Below are 16,548 nucleotides of genomic sequence, written 5' to 3' on the forward strand. Positions count from 1 at the left end.
CTTAATGATTCTATGATTCTATGAATAGTGGGAAATAACTTGCATTTTTTCCTTCCTGTGACTATCCTTCTCAGCAGATGCTATCAGGAGAAGCTGAAAATCGATGAAAGGAGAAAAGGTCCCAAAGGTGCAACTACAGAGAGGAGAGCGTCTTCTTCACTCACCTGTCAGGACAAGGAGAAAGGCAATCATAAGAGGGGGAAAAAAAAAAAAAAAAAATCATCTCACTTTTGGCTCAGGATCAGTAATGTTTTATGCAGACCCGGTGTCCAAAAAGGCACTCCCCCTCCCTCACAGTACCCCAAAGTAGCTGTTTATACCACAGGCTCTGCTTTTACTGCTTATTTCAAAACAAACCTTTGCCATTTCCTGACCAGAAAAATTGCACTTTTAATTCTGTGCTAGAGACTTTGAAAGTCAAGATACTGCTGCTTTCCACTATAAATAGCCCAGGCTTGCTATGACATCTCACTGTGACATTTAGTTCAAACAAAGACGAAAAATCTTGGCAGGAAACAAACAAATAAAAAAAAGAAACAAAGAATAAAATAAATTTTAAAAAGCATGATAATGAGTTCTTGTATCTCTGGGAGAAATTAATTTCTGAATAAATTCATAACCTTGAACAAAGTCCTGTTTTCCAGTCTTTGGGACACGTAGACACCCCATAGAAAGTGCCTGATCCTGACTCTGGAGGAGGCAGATCTTCTCCATGTGACACACAACAGGAAAATCTTATTCCAGCCTCTCCGGGTATAATTTCAAACTATTTCCTGGTATTATTTTCACTCTCCCAAAAGCCCATGGCTATCATCCCTCCAAGCTGCCTTGACAATGGTTATAACTGCATTTAATTCCCAGAGCCCTGAAAGCAGCAGATTTTGCATTGCTTGCAGTTGAAACCCTCCCACCAGCGGGGACTCAAGTCAGAAGCCAAACATCCCAAGGCAAGCGTCATGCCTTGGGCCAGGTTATTGAAACTTAAAACCAGAAGTGATTTCTCAAAGTATTTTATATCACCAGTTTTGCAACCATTCAGGTTTCTGGTCATAAGGCTGAAAGGGGATCCTCTCCATGTGTATAAAAACCTGACGGGGGTGTAAAGAAGATGGAGCCAGACTTTTCTCAGTGGTAACCAAAGAAAGGACAAGACATAATGGGCATAAACTCAAAACCACGAAATTCCACTTAAATACTAGGAAAAAAACCAGAATGTGCGGGTGGTCAAATGCTAGAACAGGTTGTTGAGTTTCCATCATGGGAGATTTCCAAAAAACCCAGCTGGACATGGTCCTGCGCAGCCTGCCCTAGCTGAGGCTGCTTTGAGCAAGAGGGTTGGACTAGAAGATCTCCAGAGGTTCCTTCCAACCTCACTGACTACGTGAGTGCACGAAGAACCGTTCCCAGCCCTTTGCTATATTCAGGTCTTGGGCACCGAGGAGTTTCTTGCAAGGAAGGGATGCAAGCATTCCCATTCCCTCCATGGAAATTACAGACGTTATACACAACTTTATGTTCTTGCAAGAATGGGAGATAGCAGAGCAGATCACATGTCTGAACTGAACTTAGGGGGAGAGCAGCTTCCTAGGAACAAAGAGAATTAGGGAAACAGAGACCTGAAACAGACACCAAGCAAAAGAAACCCTGCACATCGGTTTGCTTTGTTTTTAAAAAAAGGCTGCAATATCAAAGAGTAACTTGGCAGTTAAGGATTAACTAATCTGCAGGAGAAGTCTGGCCTGACCAAACATCCACCTCAGAGGGTTTACGCTTATGGAGACAGTCAACGGTCATGGTGACGGCTACAGGGCAGCAGTGACAGACTCACCGTCATCTCTAGAGACAACCAGCCTGTTATGCGCTCCATATGCATATATTTAAAAAAGCAGCGTCCTTAACAGCAATAAAACCTGTGCAGAGAGACTTCCAGAGTCTTTAGTTGGCCTCTGGTAGAGACTGACATGAAGAAAGTCCCAAAGTACTGGAGTCCTACGAGCCTCCGGGACGGTTCTGGCTGACAACTGCAAAAAGCTGGATTTGTTACCATAAAAGACAGCAGTTCCTGAGCAGCGTTTGCTCTAACGAGTAATAAATTAGGCTCTCACACTAAGAATTTTCAAAGTTTTAGCAAAAGCTCCATCCCAGCTCCATACTAGGTAGTTTGGGCATTCAAGTGACATGATTAGATGATCTTTAAAGGTCCCTTCCAACCCAAACCATTCTATGGAGTCTAAATCCCATACGTAGTCCATGAGAGACTGGCCGACGTGCCTACCACACTCTGAAGGGCTCAGTGATAACGCAAAGAGCCCAAGGTCCTGATTACCCACCTCCAGTTAGGCGATATGAGTATCTTTTCTTTATGACAAAATCCATTTAATAAAGGCAGCTACAGAAAACGGGATCCCAGAAAATTTCAAAACTGCTAAAAACTTATTGAGAAATGGAAAGCTGAGAAAAACATCAAGATATCATCACAAAAAACTCTGTTTTTCAAAAGCGGCCAAGTACTGGGCAAAACCAAAATCATATGAAGTTTTGAGTAAGACCTGATCTGGGGTTGTATTTATCGGACAATTCTAACAGCCCTGGACTCCAAAAATGATTCAAGGCCATGCTGTTACTCTTCAGTCTCAAATACTTAAAAATATGTTAGTATCTTTCCTGCCCCAGATAATTCAAAGACCCTTTTCTCTAGAACTGATGAACGAGTTCCCAGGTACTTATTATCCTATTTACAACACTTCAGCGACTTTTCACTCAAGTACAGTGAAAGAGGAAAAAACCCACCACCACCGCAACCCATCCAAGATCATCGACCACCTCCAGTTGCCAGTCACAGCTCTGCCTGCCTCAAGGTACCACCAAGCTCTAATTTTTTTTTTTTTTTCCCATGGTTCAAAGCTTTAAGATACCAACGCAACCGTCTGGTTTCACTGCCACTATATGAGATATCAGGTCACTGGATTTCAGCCCGCAGCCTCTCGGCTTGTTGGAGAGAAAAGACTCCAAATGACAGAAAACACAACACTCCCTGGTAACCCTAATAAATTATCCTCAATCTTGGTATTGATTTTTTCCAAGTTCCCATTTCTATGCCTCTATACCAGACTAAAATGCCTCTACTGACAATTTCTTCTTGCACAGGAACCCACAAACACATCTTAAGGTACTTCTTCCCTAACTTTCTCTTTGATGAACTGTGTTAAGCTCTAAATTTATCATAAGCTATGCGTTGCATTTCTCCTGGAAGAAACCAGATTCACAGATGGCAGTACTTGGGGTAGGAGAAAACTTCAAGCCCCAGAGCACGGAAGGAAACTTTGCACAGGCTGTTAGCAATCATTCTTCATGGTTTACATCAAACCTAGGGAAAGGAGCAAGTCCTGAGCCCAGCATAGACACACAGGTGCTAAACATACTATTTTTCCAAGACAGGCAAACTTCTAAATCGTCTAGATTTTTCTAGTTCATTATCTTAAATTATGATCAGAGTCTTCTCTGGATTGAACATTGCCAAGCTGAAACCATCTGCCTTTGCAGGCTACCTATGGGGATGCATAACCACCTTCGTCTGTGAAACCCTTAGACTTCGGGAACTACTTCTACACTAGAGACAAAAGCACATACATAGTCTTAAGTTTCCCTGACTTTAGATTTTTTTTAAATGTGTTAGGTGTTAGGTGTTTTTTTGTTTTTTAAATCCCACCTATTTAGTCATGCATTCTGTTCAGAGGGTCCTCCACATGTCAGATGACACAACCGCAAGTAGCTTCTCTTTTTCTATTTTGCCCCAAAATCTCAAAAGCTTGTTTTGTCAGTGGAGAAAGACTGAGGCTGAAAATACTTCTACCCTGACGGTTAAATCTTTCCAGAAAACATGTAGTCCTCTATGATTACACACATCTTTAAAGTGCACATAACTCCTCTGGTTAAATCTTTCCAGAAAACACGTAGTCCTCTATGATTGCACACATCTTTAAAGTGCACATAACTCCTCCCTTGTTTCAGTGCTTCCTCTAACTTCGTTTCACTTTCTTAGCATCCTTTTTTGAAAATTCATGTACGTACTATTGCCGTGCCAGAGTGCATTTGTTAAAATGCTGAAATCAAAGAGACCCTTTAATGCTGTTTTACTTGCTCTCCAAGTCACCCACAGCTTCCCGAGTTACACGCCTATTACCTGCTAATTCCTACTACCAAAGATCACCATCATCACCACAGCTCACCTTTCTTCTATTCCAAGGAGGGACATCAAATTCATTTCAGGAAGGAAGATGCAGCTTATTAGGGAGAAGGGATATGCAAATGTTATCTTACACACTGATGTTTTATTTTTAGCAGCTCAGTGATATTTATAAGGCTGTGAGGAGTGGATACATGGCTGCAGTAGGATGAAGTAAGTGTCTCAGGGGCAGGTATGAAAAATCTGCACATCTGTAGGGCAGGACAAGGAACAGGCAGTGCTGCCTGGAGTTCATGAAAAGGTGGAGAAGGCCAAATACTCCAAGCATGTCTTCTTACAGTTGTTCAGAAATGAAGTAACTAGGAAAAAAAAGAACATCTTGACGCTAAATTTTAGCTCATCTTGTATATTCCTTATTATTAAAGGTATTTATATGGTGAAGTGCTGGAACAGACAAATTAAATAAGAGAATCTGAAAAAATTCAGCTCGATTTGGGAAAGCATCAAGAGAGGACTTTCAAGAATGAAGGCATTGATTACAAAAGTCCTTTTTCTAAATTTCTTACATGGCCCCTAGATACCCCCACCACGTGCTTCAATTTGCCAATCTGAAAACAATTATCTCTCATAGCAACACTAAAAGGTTTCGTGTTTTTAAAAAGAGATTTGCTGTCTTCAAGGAATTGTCAAAATAGTTCACTGTAGTTGTTCATACCTTTGCTGTGAAGTCATCACTAAAGATGCAAACAAAAGTCTCACATAAAACATCGGAATGAAGTGCACCAGAACTCAGCAATATACTTACTGCATTAGGAGTGTCAAATTCACCTCATGCCATTTCTTAGTATCCCTTTTTGGCTGGAGAGAGCATATACATTCACCTAAACCATAATTTAAGGCAAAGTTCTTGGGCAAGAGCGCTTAAGAAAAATCTTGCTCTACTTTATATTCTCATGGCCTTTCAGTCCTAGATATGCCAGGGACACTCAAAATACTGCAAGACTCCAGGTGACAATGAAAATCTGATACAAGCCAGAAGAACTGTGCGTCATCTGCTTTGGGCTTTTCACAACTGCATATGGAAAACTACAGACTGTGCCTTATGCTGGCATCTGCAAAGCACAACAGACTGTCCAATCCCACTGGCAGTAAAACCTGTATTAAATCACTTTTTGTCATTCTGTAGCAATGTGGAGCTTCCAGGACTCAGATCATAACTTGGTCACTCTTGTTGGTCACCATTATTTCGCTAAAACAAGAGTAAAAGCTCTCAAACAACTATCAAAACCTGAACCACCTAGAATGGCATACTGGTAGGGTTTGTTTTTTTTTTAACTAGAGAAAGAAATATGGTGTGTTTCATTTCATATGTATTATTCTCTTCCATCCTGAGCACCAAGTACAGCAGAAACCAAACCAATACCTATTCCAACATAAACGTAATGCAAAAATAATTAGTTTCCTAACCCACTATTCCAGCATTTGCACGCTGAATTTATCAGGACACTTCTCCACCATAATAAACTACATTATGTTGGAACTAATGCTGGCGGAAAAGAAAACAGAAGGGGAAAAAAAAAAAAAGTGTATGAAAGTCATAGGGACTTAATTTATAAAATAACTGAGGTTAGATAAAAACCAACAGCACCATCTAGGGGTTACTGCATGTTCTTACATAGGTGGGTACTCAGGACAAGATAAATGGTTTTTTAGGTTTTGTATTTTTAGTTTGAGTTACTCTAGTTGGAATTTAATCTTAACTACAATATCAACAGTAAAATCACAGCTTAAAAAAAAAAGACTGACGCAAAAAGCTGTATTAGACTTTGGATGAAATCTACTTATAGTAGTACTTCAGCACCAAAAAGTGGGCAGTTAGGCTGATAGATGTATATACAATTAAATGATATGTCAAAGTCTTAAAATGCTTAGTTATTTATAATGAAATCTATACAAAACAGTTAAAAACATGTTTTTATATACATTTGGGAAAAAAAAAGTATTGTCTTCATTAGCAGAATGTATTAAAACTGGTTCTCTCATCCCATCTGAACCCAAACCTCTCTGTAGCTTGGAATTATCACAAAAACCCAATGTATTGCTTCAACAAGCCAAGTCATAAGGCTAATTTCTGAAACCTACCACTGTATACCGATTTAAGCTTTTAAACTCCCAAAATGGTCACTTTAAAAACAGCATGTAAGAGTAAAATACAGATTTTTAAAAGCCTTAGCTCACTTCTATATTCAGAGGTTCAACTTTGAAAGATGCTGAACCACTTATCCCCAATTTTGAAAAACTGATTTATAGCAAAATACATCCCCCCCCCCGTTTGTATTAGAATTAACACACCTGCCTGTTTCACAGGAACTTTTTAAACAACTTGGCCTCACTTTAGATTTTATATTTAAATAAATAATCAAAGATTAACTAGAACAGATGAGCATTTCACATGCTTATGGCACAAAGAAATGCCTCATACACCGTTACCCTACTTCTTGTAAAGCATGAAAACAAAAATCCACTAGCAAGTCCACTTTGCTACCAGTTAGTGATTTTGCTTATTTCCAAACATCCATCAACAAGAATTTAAAAAAAATAAACTATATTTTTAGGCTTATGAAAAAATCTTAACTTTTAAGTGAGCACAAGTGCAAGAAAGCTGACCAATTCCAAAATTCCTGGGGCTTTTCCAGCACTGCCAGAGACACTTTTTCTCTCACATGCTATTTAAAAATACAAATATTTATTAAACATTCTCTTTTTTTTTGATGGTGTTTTGCTCAACAGCTAACAAAAAGATACAGCAAAATAACAATCCCTTTTCACTGAAAGCTGTTTCAGTATCTGGGCAAGGGCTTCAATAGCACGAGCTGTAGAATTCGCTGCAGATTTGCTTTTTAACAGGAGTATATTCCACTGTCACAGGTTTACTAAATCTCAGTAACTACATCTTTTTTTTTTTTTTGGAAACAATTTTTAAGATGCAGCTTTTGCAATACCGTCTTGTTAAAACACACTGATGCTTCAAGGGTCCAATGAACAACTCTAATAGGCAAAGTGCTCTAAGACATCACAATACAAGGGCATCTTGGATACTCAAAATCCCAAGATATTTTAAAGTGCACTCCAGTGTCCCAATTCCTTAGGATTGTTCAGCAGAACTTCGAGAGGGGCTGGGCTCAGTGCCGTCCTCAGTGCTACTGTCCACATCTTGCTCCATTGCCGTCTCCTCATCGTCGAGGCGCTGACTGGTGAAGTTGTTGAGCTCCAGGAGCCCGCTGGGTTCCACTACCACATTGGAGCTGGAGTGACAAGGGATGGAATAGTGAGGGATAGTCTGAAAGAAAGAGAAAATTTAAGTTTTAACATGCACAGTTTTCACAGGTAAAGGCATCTGTGCAAGCACAGGTACTCATGGAAAAGGGATGCTCAGTTTCCAAGAGCTATTTTCTCTAGCTAAGGCCCCTTGCACGTTACATTACATTAGCTAAAGCTTCAAAGCACCCTTTCACTGGATTAGGTTGTGAAAGATAAAATTTGAATAATCTTGCTCTTAAGGCACTGATCTTGGCCTTGGATCTTCCCTAAAGGTCTGTGACAGCATAACCAACAGCTACACCACCGATGCCCACCATCCATCGTTGCCCAAACGCAAACCAGAACTAACACTTTCTTCAGCCTTATCTTTTTGTCTTTTTCAGACAAGACATTCAGGTATTAGGACTAGCTATGTCTTTTGTATATGACACAATATAAGCTCCAGCCCTGCTCAGAGCTGCAGCAGCATAGAGGCTGAGGAAACACAACGGATCTAAGCTATTTATTTCTGCTTATGCTTTCATAGGTTCTAGAAACTAAATCTACAACTTTAAACAACTGAAATTCTGGGCAGTTATTTTGCTTTTGAAACAGCTCGTAGCATGCCACAATGATAAACAATACAGATTCTCAAAATATACAGATTTGAAGTAAAATAGAAATCTACCTTTGTCTATTTAGGGAAATGAGGACTAAAAATGAGTACAAAAATGATGATTTCTACAAAAGCGAAGATAGCTGCAACGAAGATTTTACAAAGTAGCGTGAAAAATTTGAAAGCTCTGTACACAAATTACTTTCCCACATCAGAAGTATTTTCACTGCAACACAAATACCATACACAACAAAACCATTTCAATCCACGCTATCATTTGTGTGAACATATACAATGCCAACTCATCTACAAAGATTCATATTATACCACTATGAGTCCTCGGATGACTTAAATACTTCCTCAGTTGACATTCTGACCATGTATTACATCATGAAACATCATATTTAAGACAGCAGAATCAAGGAAAATATCAATCATCAGTTTCGCAATGACTCACAGCATTTAGGCTAAAGATCAATAGTCATTTTATCTCAGAAGTGACAAAACTGATTATAAGTGAAGTTAACAAGCTTTCTTCTGAATCCAGACCTAATTTGCTGAACCTTCCCCATAAGTAGAACCCCACTACTTCATTTTTTGTGCTAATTTTGTACTCGGAGGTAACATTAATAGATTCTATAAAAAAAATTCTAGACCATAGTTCCATAGCAAGTGGTGAAGGTCACATTTTTAAGCATTTCAAATGAAAGTACTCTGTAAAATTAGATGAGCTTGGTTTGTTTTCTTAACAGAAAAAGAAAGGAAGACACCGAGGACACAGTGAATGATACAGTGCCAGAGAAACTCCAGCTCAATTTAAGAATTACACACTTTGAAGTAGTAATCCATGACAAGTATAAGAGTAGAAAAATGAACCAAAAACTGAAGAAGGAAAGCAAAATACTTGAACATCGTTCAGTTGCTATCATCACATTAGACACGAGTTTGCTCTGCTCAACCTTTGCCTTATTTGCTCTGGTCTTCTCTTACCTGGGTAACAATTTCCGATGAACTCTCTTCAGCTTTCTTTTGTGATATATTCTGAATGTGTATAAACTGGTTTGTTGTAGGCATTCCTTGTGCATCGAGTTTCCACTCTGTTAAAGTAGGACCAACAGCAGGAGGACTTGAACTGGATTCTGTACATGTCTGTTGCTGGGGGATGGAAGTTGCCGTCATCCCTACTGCAGTCACCCTCGGCACCTGGGTACAAGGTGACGACTCTGCTTCGCTAGCGAGTTTACTAGTGGACGTGGCCTTGTTTGGGGGATCCACTATGGTATGTTCTACGTTTGTATCAATCTGAGCTTCCACCATAGACACTCTCAAAATATCTGCTACTGCTGTCTTCGCGGATGCCTGCATGGGAAATAGGCTGGTAACCGGCAATGCCAGTTTGGGCACAGAACTGCCACCTGCTACCTTTGAAACAGAAGGAGGCTGATGCCCCTCAAAAGTTATCTTTGTAACAGTGGATCCTTGCATTATAATTGGATGCTGCACCTGAAAATCAAATTTTTGTTGTGCATGTTACAGCTAGATTTTTTTTTTTTATTGAAAATCTAATCAATATTTCCAAGGACAGTATGGCACAAACAACATACTTGCTATTAGGAAGACAGTTGAAACTCAAGTGTTTTAACAAAGGAATTAGCAATGATACGGTAACAGTTAATTGAAGCCTGGGGAAAAGCAGCTTTTTAGGCTGCTAGATATGGATTGTAGCAGTATAATACCACAGCAGCCTCATTTTCCTTTGGGATTTACATCCCCATGTGATGTTTGTTAACCCTCTTGTTTTCACATGTATTTCTGAAAGGGCCAAAAAAAAAAACCACCACACCCCAAAAAATCGTACTTTTCTGGAGTTAATTAAAATACATTTTTTTTTTTCACGTTCCTCAGTCTTTTCATTTTCCCCTCCAAAGAAAAATCGAATTACTCCTGTACATGAAAGCCATATAACTTCAGGAAGATGTAAACTACAAAGGAAGACGTACAATGGAGAGCCTTAGGAGACTGCAGTGTATTCATCTTTATTTCCACAGAAATAAAAAGTGCTACGGGAACGGAAATTAATAACGTGTCATATCTAAAAATTAAAAGAAAATAATTAGGGACAAATTCCATGCACCAGTGGTGGCAGAAATTCATAAAAACTGTCCAACAAAACACGTTTGTTTTGGAGCTCTATGGATTCTTCCCCTATAACATGTGCTTCTCTTTCCTAGTGTCAACCTTCTGATGGGGTAATTAATACCAGCGGAATGAGGAGTTCTCTCTTGCCAGGACAAAACACTGCTACAGCGACAGGGTTGGTGTTTTGATATTTTTTTTTTTTTTCCTTGAACAGCGACGTGTATTTTGCATGCTATCAATATTCCGTTACCTGGCTTGCTGGCTGTTTCTCTGAAGAGGCAGGTAGCTGCATTTGACTCTGGGGGGGTTGGGGTTGCACGTAGATTTTTTGTGCCGTTGGTGCCTGTTGCAGTTTGGGCAGCTGCTGCGTGGTTTTTACTGCAAGCACCTGTACTACAGTTTGCTGTGGCTGTGCCACTAAGGTAGGGAGTTGCCTTTCTTTGGCCATCATGTGGTGTGGGGGGTGCTGTGCATCTGGTTTGGTCTGTGCTTGCTCTTGCTGCAGGGGGGTTAGCTTTTGATGCCTTATAGAAAGCTGGGGCATTTGTGGGAGTTTGTGCTGGATTTGATCAGCCTGCAGGTGGATTGTCTGCTTCTGCTTAGTCTGGAAACACTGCAGAGTTTTCACTTGCAGTTGAGTCTGTTCCAGCTGTGGCTGACTCAGTTTTTGCTGTTTTTGTGCCTGCGATTGTGTCAGGGCAGATCTGTAAAACAGGCCAGTCTGAGGATCCAAGGTGTCCATCTCTTCCACTTCTCCTTCCTCAGTTCCAAGTTGTTCACTGTGTTTGGTAAATGCAGTGTGACTGCTTAAGGCCTTAATAAGAAGAAGTTAGAGCAAGTTAGTAAAGAGAAATATAATTGTAAGAATACACAATCTAAAAATAATTTTTAATGATTCAACTGGACTACTTTAACTTATTTTACCATTACAGACTCTTAATTCATGTATAAAAAGAAACCCTTACGTGGAGATTCCACAATACGTAAGCAATCAATAGCTATTTTTACAATGTTAAAATGTGGTACATCTCTATGTGACAACATTAACTGCGTAACATCCACCGAGGATTAGTTATGTAGCCCTCGCGTGTGTCAGACTAAGGTTCAAAGCCCCTAAGGTTGCATGGCAGTTGGATATGAAGCAGCAGGGATTAGCAGGTGGTTGAACCAGTACTTCCTCATTAAAGCCAGAGTCCCTCTGCACAATAAATTCTTCTTCTGCCTTTTGAGAGCCTCGTCATCTTCTCCATTTCTTCTGCAGCTCCCCATATACCTACAATCTACCCTACTTCAGCAGAGATCCTCTCTTCTCCTTCCTTCCTCAAAATTTTATTGCAATTTTTCTTGGGCATTGCACAAACATTGTTTGATTTTTTGAGGGATTTGAGGGAGCAAGAGATCTACGTTACTATGCTTTGTATACCATGGTATAAACGTATTAATAAATGGCCTTAGCAAGATGAAGCAGCCTACTCAAATACCTTGAAAATACACTCTCTGAAGTGGGTTTATAACCCTAACACAGAACTGTCCTGATCCACAGCTGAAGTTCCTAGAAGTTAAAGCACTGCAGAGTTGAGCAGGTCTTTGACAAAGGCTTCAGTAAGATTTCACCACAAGCTACACCATTTGTTTGAAGTGTTTGGGATCTTCACAGTATTGGTCTAAGTATGATCTTACTTTTTGATTCAGAGAAGTTTGCCTATTCACAAACTAAAGCCCTCCAACGAAAAAGACACTGTGTACTGACCAGATTCTGCTTCATCCCTCTTCCCCCTACACTAACACCAACATAAGAGCCTAGGCCCTTGTAATACAACATATAGAAAAAAGCAGCTCCTTTCTGTTGAAGAGATGACATACAGACAGCAAGAGCTCATCTAAGAAGCACGATCTTTTCCACAGTGGCTCTTAATACCTCTTACTTAACAGTCTCAAGTAATCTCATTAACTGCTTCCCTTTTATCCCACCACCCTCACCATCAAAACAGGTAATATTAAAATTAAGTTATTAATTTGCGCTTACACTTAGCATTTTCAGTGGCAGCAACATGACACATTCATTCAGAGCAAGCCCTGGTCCTATATAATTCATATAACCTACTGCTGTTTATAGACTGTTGCGAAAAGAAAGGGTACAACCTGCTGCATGATATGGGTAATTGCGCCTGTGGAGGATGCGGGGATAGATTTCACCACAACAGAAGTCTGCGTTGCTGTCTGCGACTGAGCCACGTGCTGCAGCAGAGTCCTCTGGGGCTGAGATGACTGCTGGTGGGGCTGGGACCGATGACTGACTGAAAGTAAAGAGGTCAATGGCACTTCTCCAGAACTAACTGCAGTAACTTCAACTACTTGCTTTGCATTTAAGCTTCAACTGAAAGCATATATGAGCGAAATAAAGATCTGAGTATGAAAAACATCTTTTACTGTATGCGAGCTTCAACCTTAAAGTGTAGATCTATTCTGAGAAGCCTCTTAAAAGTAGCAACTCAGGGGTTTTGCTTTTGTCTCTGTTTCCTAAGTAATCACACTTGGTCCAAATCTCCTCTGGCCTCCCTCTCCCAACAAACCAACTTTGCAAGCAGAATTTAGACTCGATTTTCAGCTGGGTTCTTTATACAGCACCAGCGTAACACTGTAAAGCACAAGTTATTCTGTGGTTTTTACACTGTTAACAGCACCTGCACAATTGACTGCAATTAAGAACAGCAAGCCTTGCTCACTGAATTTCTACCACTGATAAACTGCAAGAAATACTCTCCAGAGCATAGGCTAAAATTGAAAGATTAGCAATTAGAAAATGTTTGGGTATTATGAAAGCGAGTGAGGTTGATCAGAAATCACAGACCAAAAAATTGAGACCTTGTCATGGGTCTATGTCACTTTTTAGAACAGATCCAGCATGAGTTATGGAGCTATGGTCATGGCTCTGTAATTAAACAGTGGATTGAGAGAGAAATGATCTTCTGCTGAGGAAAAAAAAAAAACACAAACCATTCTATATTGCAGTCACTGATGAGACGTGAGTCCAAATTACTTTATGCCTGTCCATACTAATATGTAAATATTTGCTTTAATTAACTTTTTAGTTACAAAATAATGAATAACTGAAGGAGAACAAGCAAAGTTTAAATTCAGTTGTAACATAACTTAAAAAGTTTCTAGCGACCTTGCTGAAAGTTAAAAGAAAGGTCGTATTTTGAATTAATATGATAATTTTACTTGCCCACTCCAAGAAAGGAGTTGGATTATTTCAATACCGGCCTGCACGCTGTGCCAGATCCGTCGTGGATATCCCCCAACAGTTCCTGCACAATTGAAAACTTCATTAAAAATAAAGTTTCTAACCTATATGGTTGTGTAGATATTCTTCCGAATGTGAACCAATACAGTGTTGTCTTCCTGAGTCTGCAGACAGACAAAAAATGGTGACACTAAGATGTGTGAACTGCTCCCTTCATCTCACGAGGAAGCACATGCTGAATCCCAGCTCCCATATAGACTGAAGTGTGCCTAATCCTTTGGTCTAGACGCATGCAGGAGATTTCACAATAAATTATAGACTGTTTACTATCTTACTACTGAATTTTTAGCAGAAAATATAGCTACATGGATTACTGATGAATCTTGAGAAGCACAAATTAAAACAAAAAGAAAAACTCAATTACCTGCATTCCCTGGCAGTGTTCACAGAAACTGGGGGAAGGGACAAAAATCTAAGAGCAAAATAACCACTTTTGTGCTGTAGCAGAAACTGCTGCTAGTCAACCCACAGCAGCATGCATTTCTCTGTTAGATTCCTGTATATCAGCTCAAGGTTTATAAAAATCCCAGTATTTCAAATAGTAATCATAGCTCAAGGAAATTTTTAACTTTTGTACTTTGTATGGCTTCTAAGCTGCAGAAAAGGACTTAAGTCTACAAAGATACCGACTATAATTTCCCATCCTCCCTGCAAAGGGCCTTATTTTACATCAATTTTTACAGCAAGACCCAGCAAAAACTGGAACCTTGAACAGAAGCACAATGCACAGTATCTGTGTCAGTGAAGACAACTGACTGTTAATTAGAGATCACTTTAACACTATTTATTGTACTTTTGAGTTTGTTTCAAAAGAGATCCAAGGGAGCATGACTCAAACATTCAAAATTGAAGCCAGATACAGTAAGTGTTATATAAAAGAATAACAGTAACATCCCCGCCTCAGCTCCAATTTCACACAACTTAAAGTTAGACCATACAAGGGATGGAAGAGAGGGGAGGAGGTACAGAGCAGGAAAATGAAAAATGAAAATATCAGATTAGACATCTAACACTAAAAACAGTGGAGTTACAGGTATGTACTTATACAATTTAATATAATCAAGTTTTATTCCTCTTTTCCAATGCGGATTTTCAACACACTTTTGCTTCATTTTCCAAATAAAGTAGGGAGACCAATAATGTGGACTTAAGAAATTAAAATGGAAAACAGGTAATTTGATCCTCTCATGTATGTATGGGAAGTGGCTAACCCCTAGTGTTCTGGGGTAGCAGGGAGCATCAGAGAGACAAGGAAGTCAAGGACTTACGCAAAATGGACAACCAGATAGGAGGAGTCAAGAGTTTAAAAAGTTAAGAGCTGAATCCCAAATACAATTTCAATTCGAATAATTTGTTTAAAAAGGGCAGATTTATCAGTTCAAAGCCTTCTAGCAAATGAAGAAACTGGGGACTATATTAGCACGCTAAATGCACACCTGGCTTAAAAACCCACTTAGTCCTGGTAAGCAAGTAACATTTTGCAAATATGGGTTAAAGTCAAAGTCTGACTCCTCTCGGTATGTACAAAAAATAGTATACAGTTCCTGTAACTTCATTTTCTACTCTTCCTTTCCTAGACATTTTCCTTAAAGACAAGTGGGACAGCCTATCCTCTCCATTAGATCAGGGAACAGAAAATCTGTTCAACTAGGATATCTTGAAGCAAACCTTTGTTTCAGTTAGAAAGATTCTCCACTATGCCACAGCAAAGCAGATGCAATCTCTGTCCCCTGTGCAGGGTCTCAAGAGTGGAAGAAAAGACTCATTTCCTCTACCGTAAATTATAGTCAAACACAAAAATGAAACCCATTGTAAGAAAACTCCAAAATGAAGTCCCCAGACTTCAGCTGCAAACCCACCATCGCACTACCTTAGTCACTTACCAGTTGTGATATATTCAGCAACTAATTCCGACTCTACTACAGCAATTGAAGGACTTTCTGGAGAATGCCTCTTTTCTTGGGTCATCTGGATTGGGACAGCCATTTGGCTCAAGTCAATGGTAGGCTGCCTTGGCTTCGATTCTAACTTTTCCTTCACTGCTTTAGAAGAAAAGAAAAACATAAAATAAACTTCCAATATATAAACCTCCATAATAAAATAAAACTCCAATACAAATGCAAAAGTTTATTTAAATAGATAGTGAGCATCATATAATAGATTCAAACTGTTACAAGGTAAAAAGAAAGGAATCAAGCTGATTCAAGATAGGTGCTTTTCAATTACAAAACTTATTACAACTGCTGCTTAAGCAAGTAATAACCTTTGAAGTTATCCTAAACAATCGCATGTGTTTTCACACCTGTTGTCTGCTGAAGTTCCAGCAAAGCTTTTATTGTGGAAGTAGCTGACTGAGATTCACTGGATACATCCTGGTAAATTATTGTAGGGCTTGTGTCCACAGCAATCTCATGTTCTGACCAATCCTGACTTCTTGAAGCAATCACATGGACTACAGGCTGAGAATCTGTTTGCAAAAGAATAAAGGCACATCAAGTCACCATAGAACATTTTGGGTTGGAGGTCTCTTGTCCAACTTCTTGCTTTAAAGCAGGGCTATAGTTCAAAATTAGACCAGGTTACTCATCTGTTAGTGTTTTGAACACTGCCAAAGATGCATATTCTCATTCTGCAACACTTTAGTTTTTATTACAATTGATTCTTGAAGTAAAACACTGCTGATGTTATGAACAGTCTCCAGCAAAAAAAAGATCCTGTATCTTAGTTGCTTGCAAAAGCTTTGGTTTGAACAATCAAAGTTCAGCAGGCTTCTTTGTATGTTGAATTTGCCTTGGATTGAACTCTTTTTCAGAAGGTTTTAGCAGTTCAAGTGATCAACATGTATTCAGCATTCTGAATTAACAGCTCCTAAATTTTGATAAGTTTGTTGAATCTTCAAAGCTTTTTAAAATTTACTTAAAGTGGCAGTACAGACCAACAGTTACAGAACTATATAGAAAAGGTGATTGAAAGGCACATAAGTACACACGTTTCACTGAG

The 16,548-nt window shown here is 39.3% G+C and overlaps 1 protein-coding gene across 2 annotated transcripts in view; it reads right to left on the minus strand.

Annotated features, from left to right (window-relative positions):
• Window positions 1–7,136: 7,136 nt before the first annotated feature.
• LOC104071157 (chromosome unknown open reading frame, human C11orf30) overlaps window positions 7,137–16,548 on the minus strand; it is a 37,539-nt gene continuing 28,127 nt past the window's right edge. The window contains exons 15-21 of one of the 2 annotated variants that reach the window (XM_009578341.1): window positions 15,851–16,015; window positions 15,432–15,587; window positions 15,245–15,289; window positions 12,384–12,538; window positions 10,492–11,055; window positions 9,093–9,605; window positions 7,137–7,526 (exon numbers count right to left, since the gene is read on the minus strand). In XM_009578341.1, the coding sequence (XP_009576636.1) occupies window positions 7,332–7,526; window positions 9,093–9,605; window positions 10,492–11,055; window positions 12,384–12,538; window positions 15,245–15,289; window positions 15,432–15,587; window positions 15,851–16,015 (1,793 nt within the window). In that variant the 3' untranslated portion in view covers window positions 7,137–7,331. The remainder of the gene's footprint in view (window positions 7,527–9,092; window positions 9,606–10,491; window positions 11,056–12,383; window positions 12,539–15,244; window positions 15,290–15,431; window positions 15,588–15,850; window positions 16,016–16,548) is intronic. The other variant, XM_009578342.1, reaches the window with a different exon arrangement.

The sequence above is a fragment of the Fulmarus glacialis genome, unplaced genomic scaffold (genome assembly GCF_000690835.1).
Source record: "Fulmarus glacialis isolate BGI_N327 unplaced genomic scaffold, ASM69083v1 scaffold17265, whole genome shotgun sequence".
NCBI lineage: Eukaryota > Metazoa > Chordata > Aves > Procellariiformes > Procellariidae > Fulmarus > Fulmarus glacialis.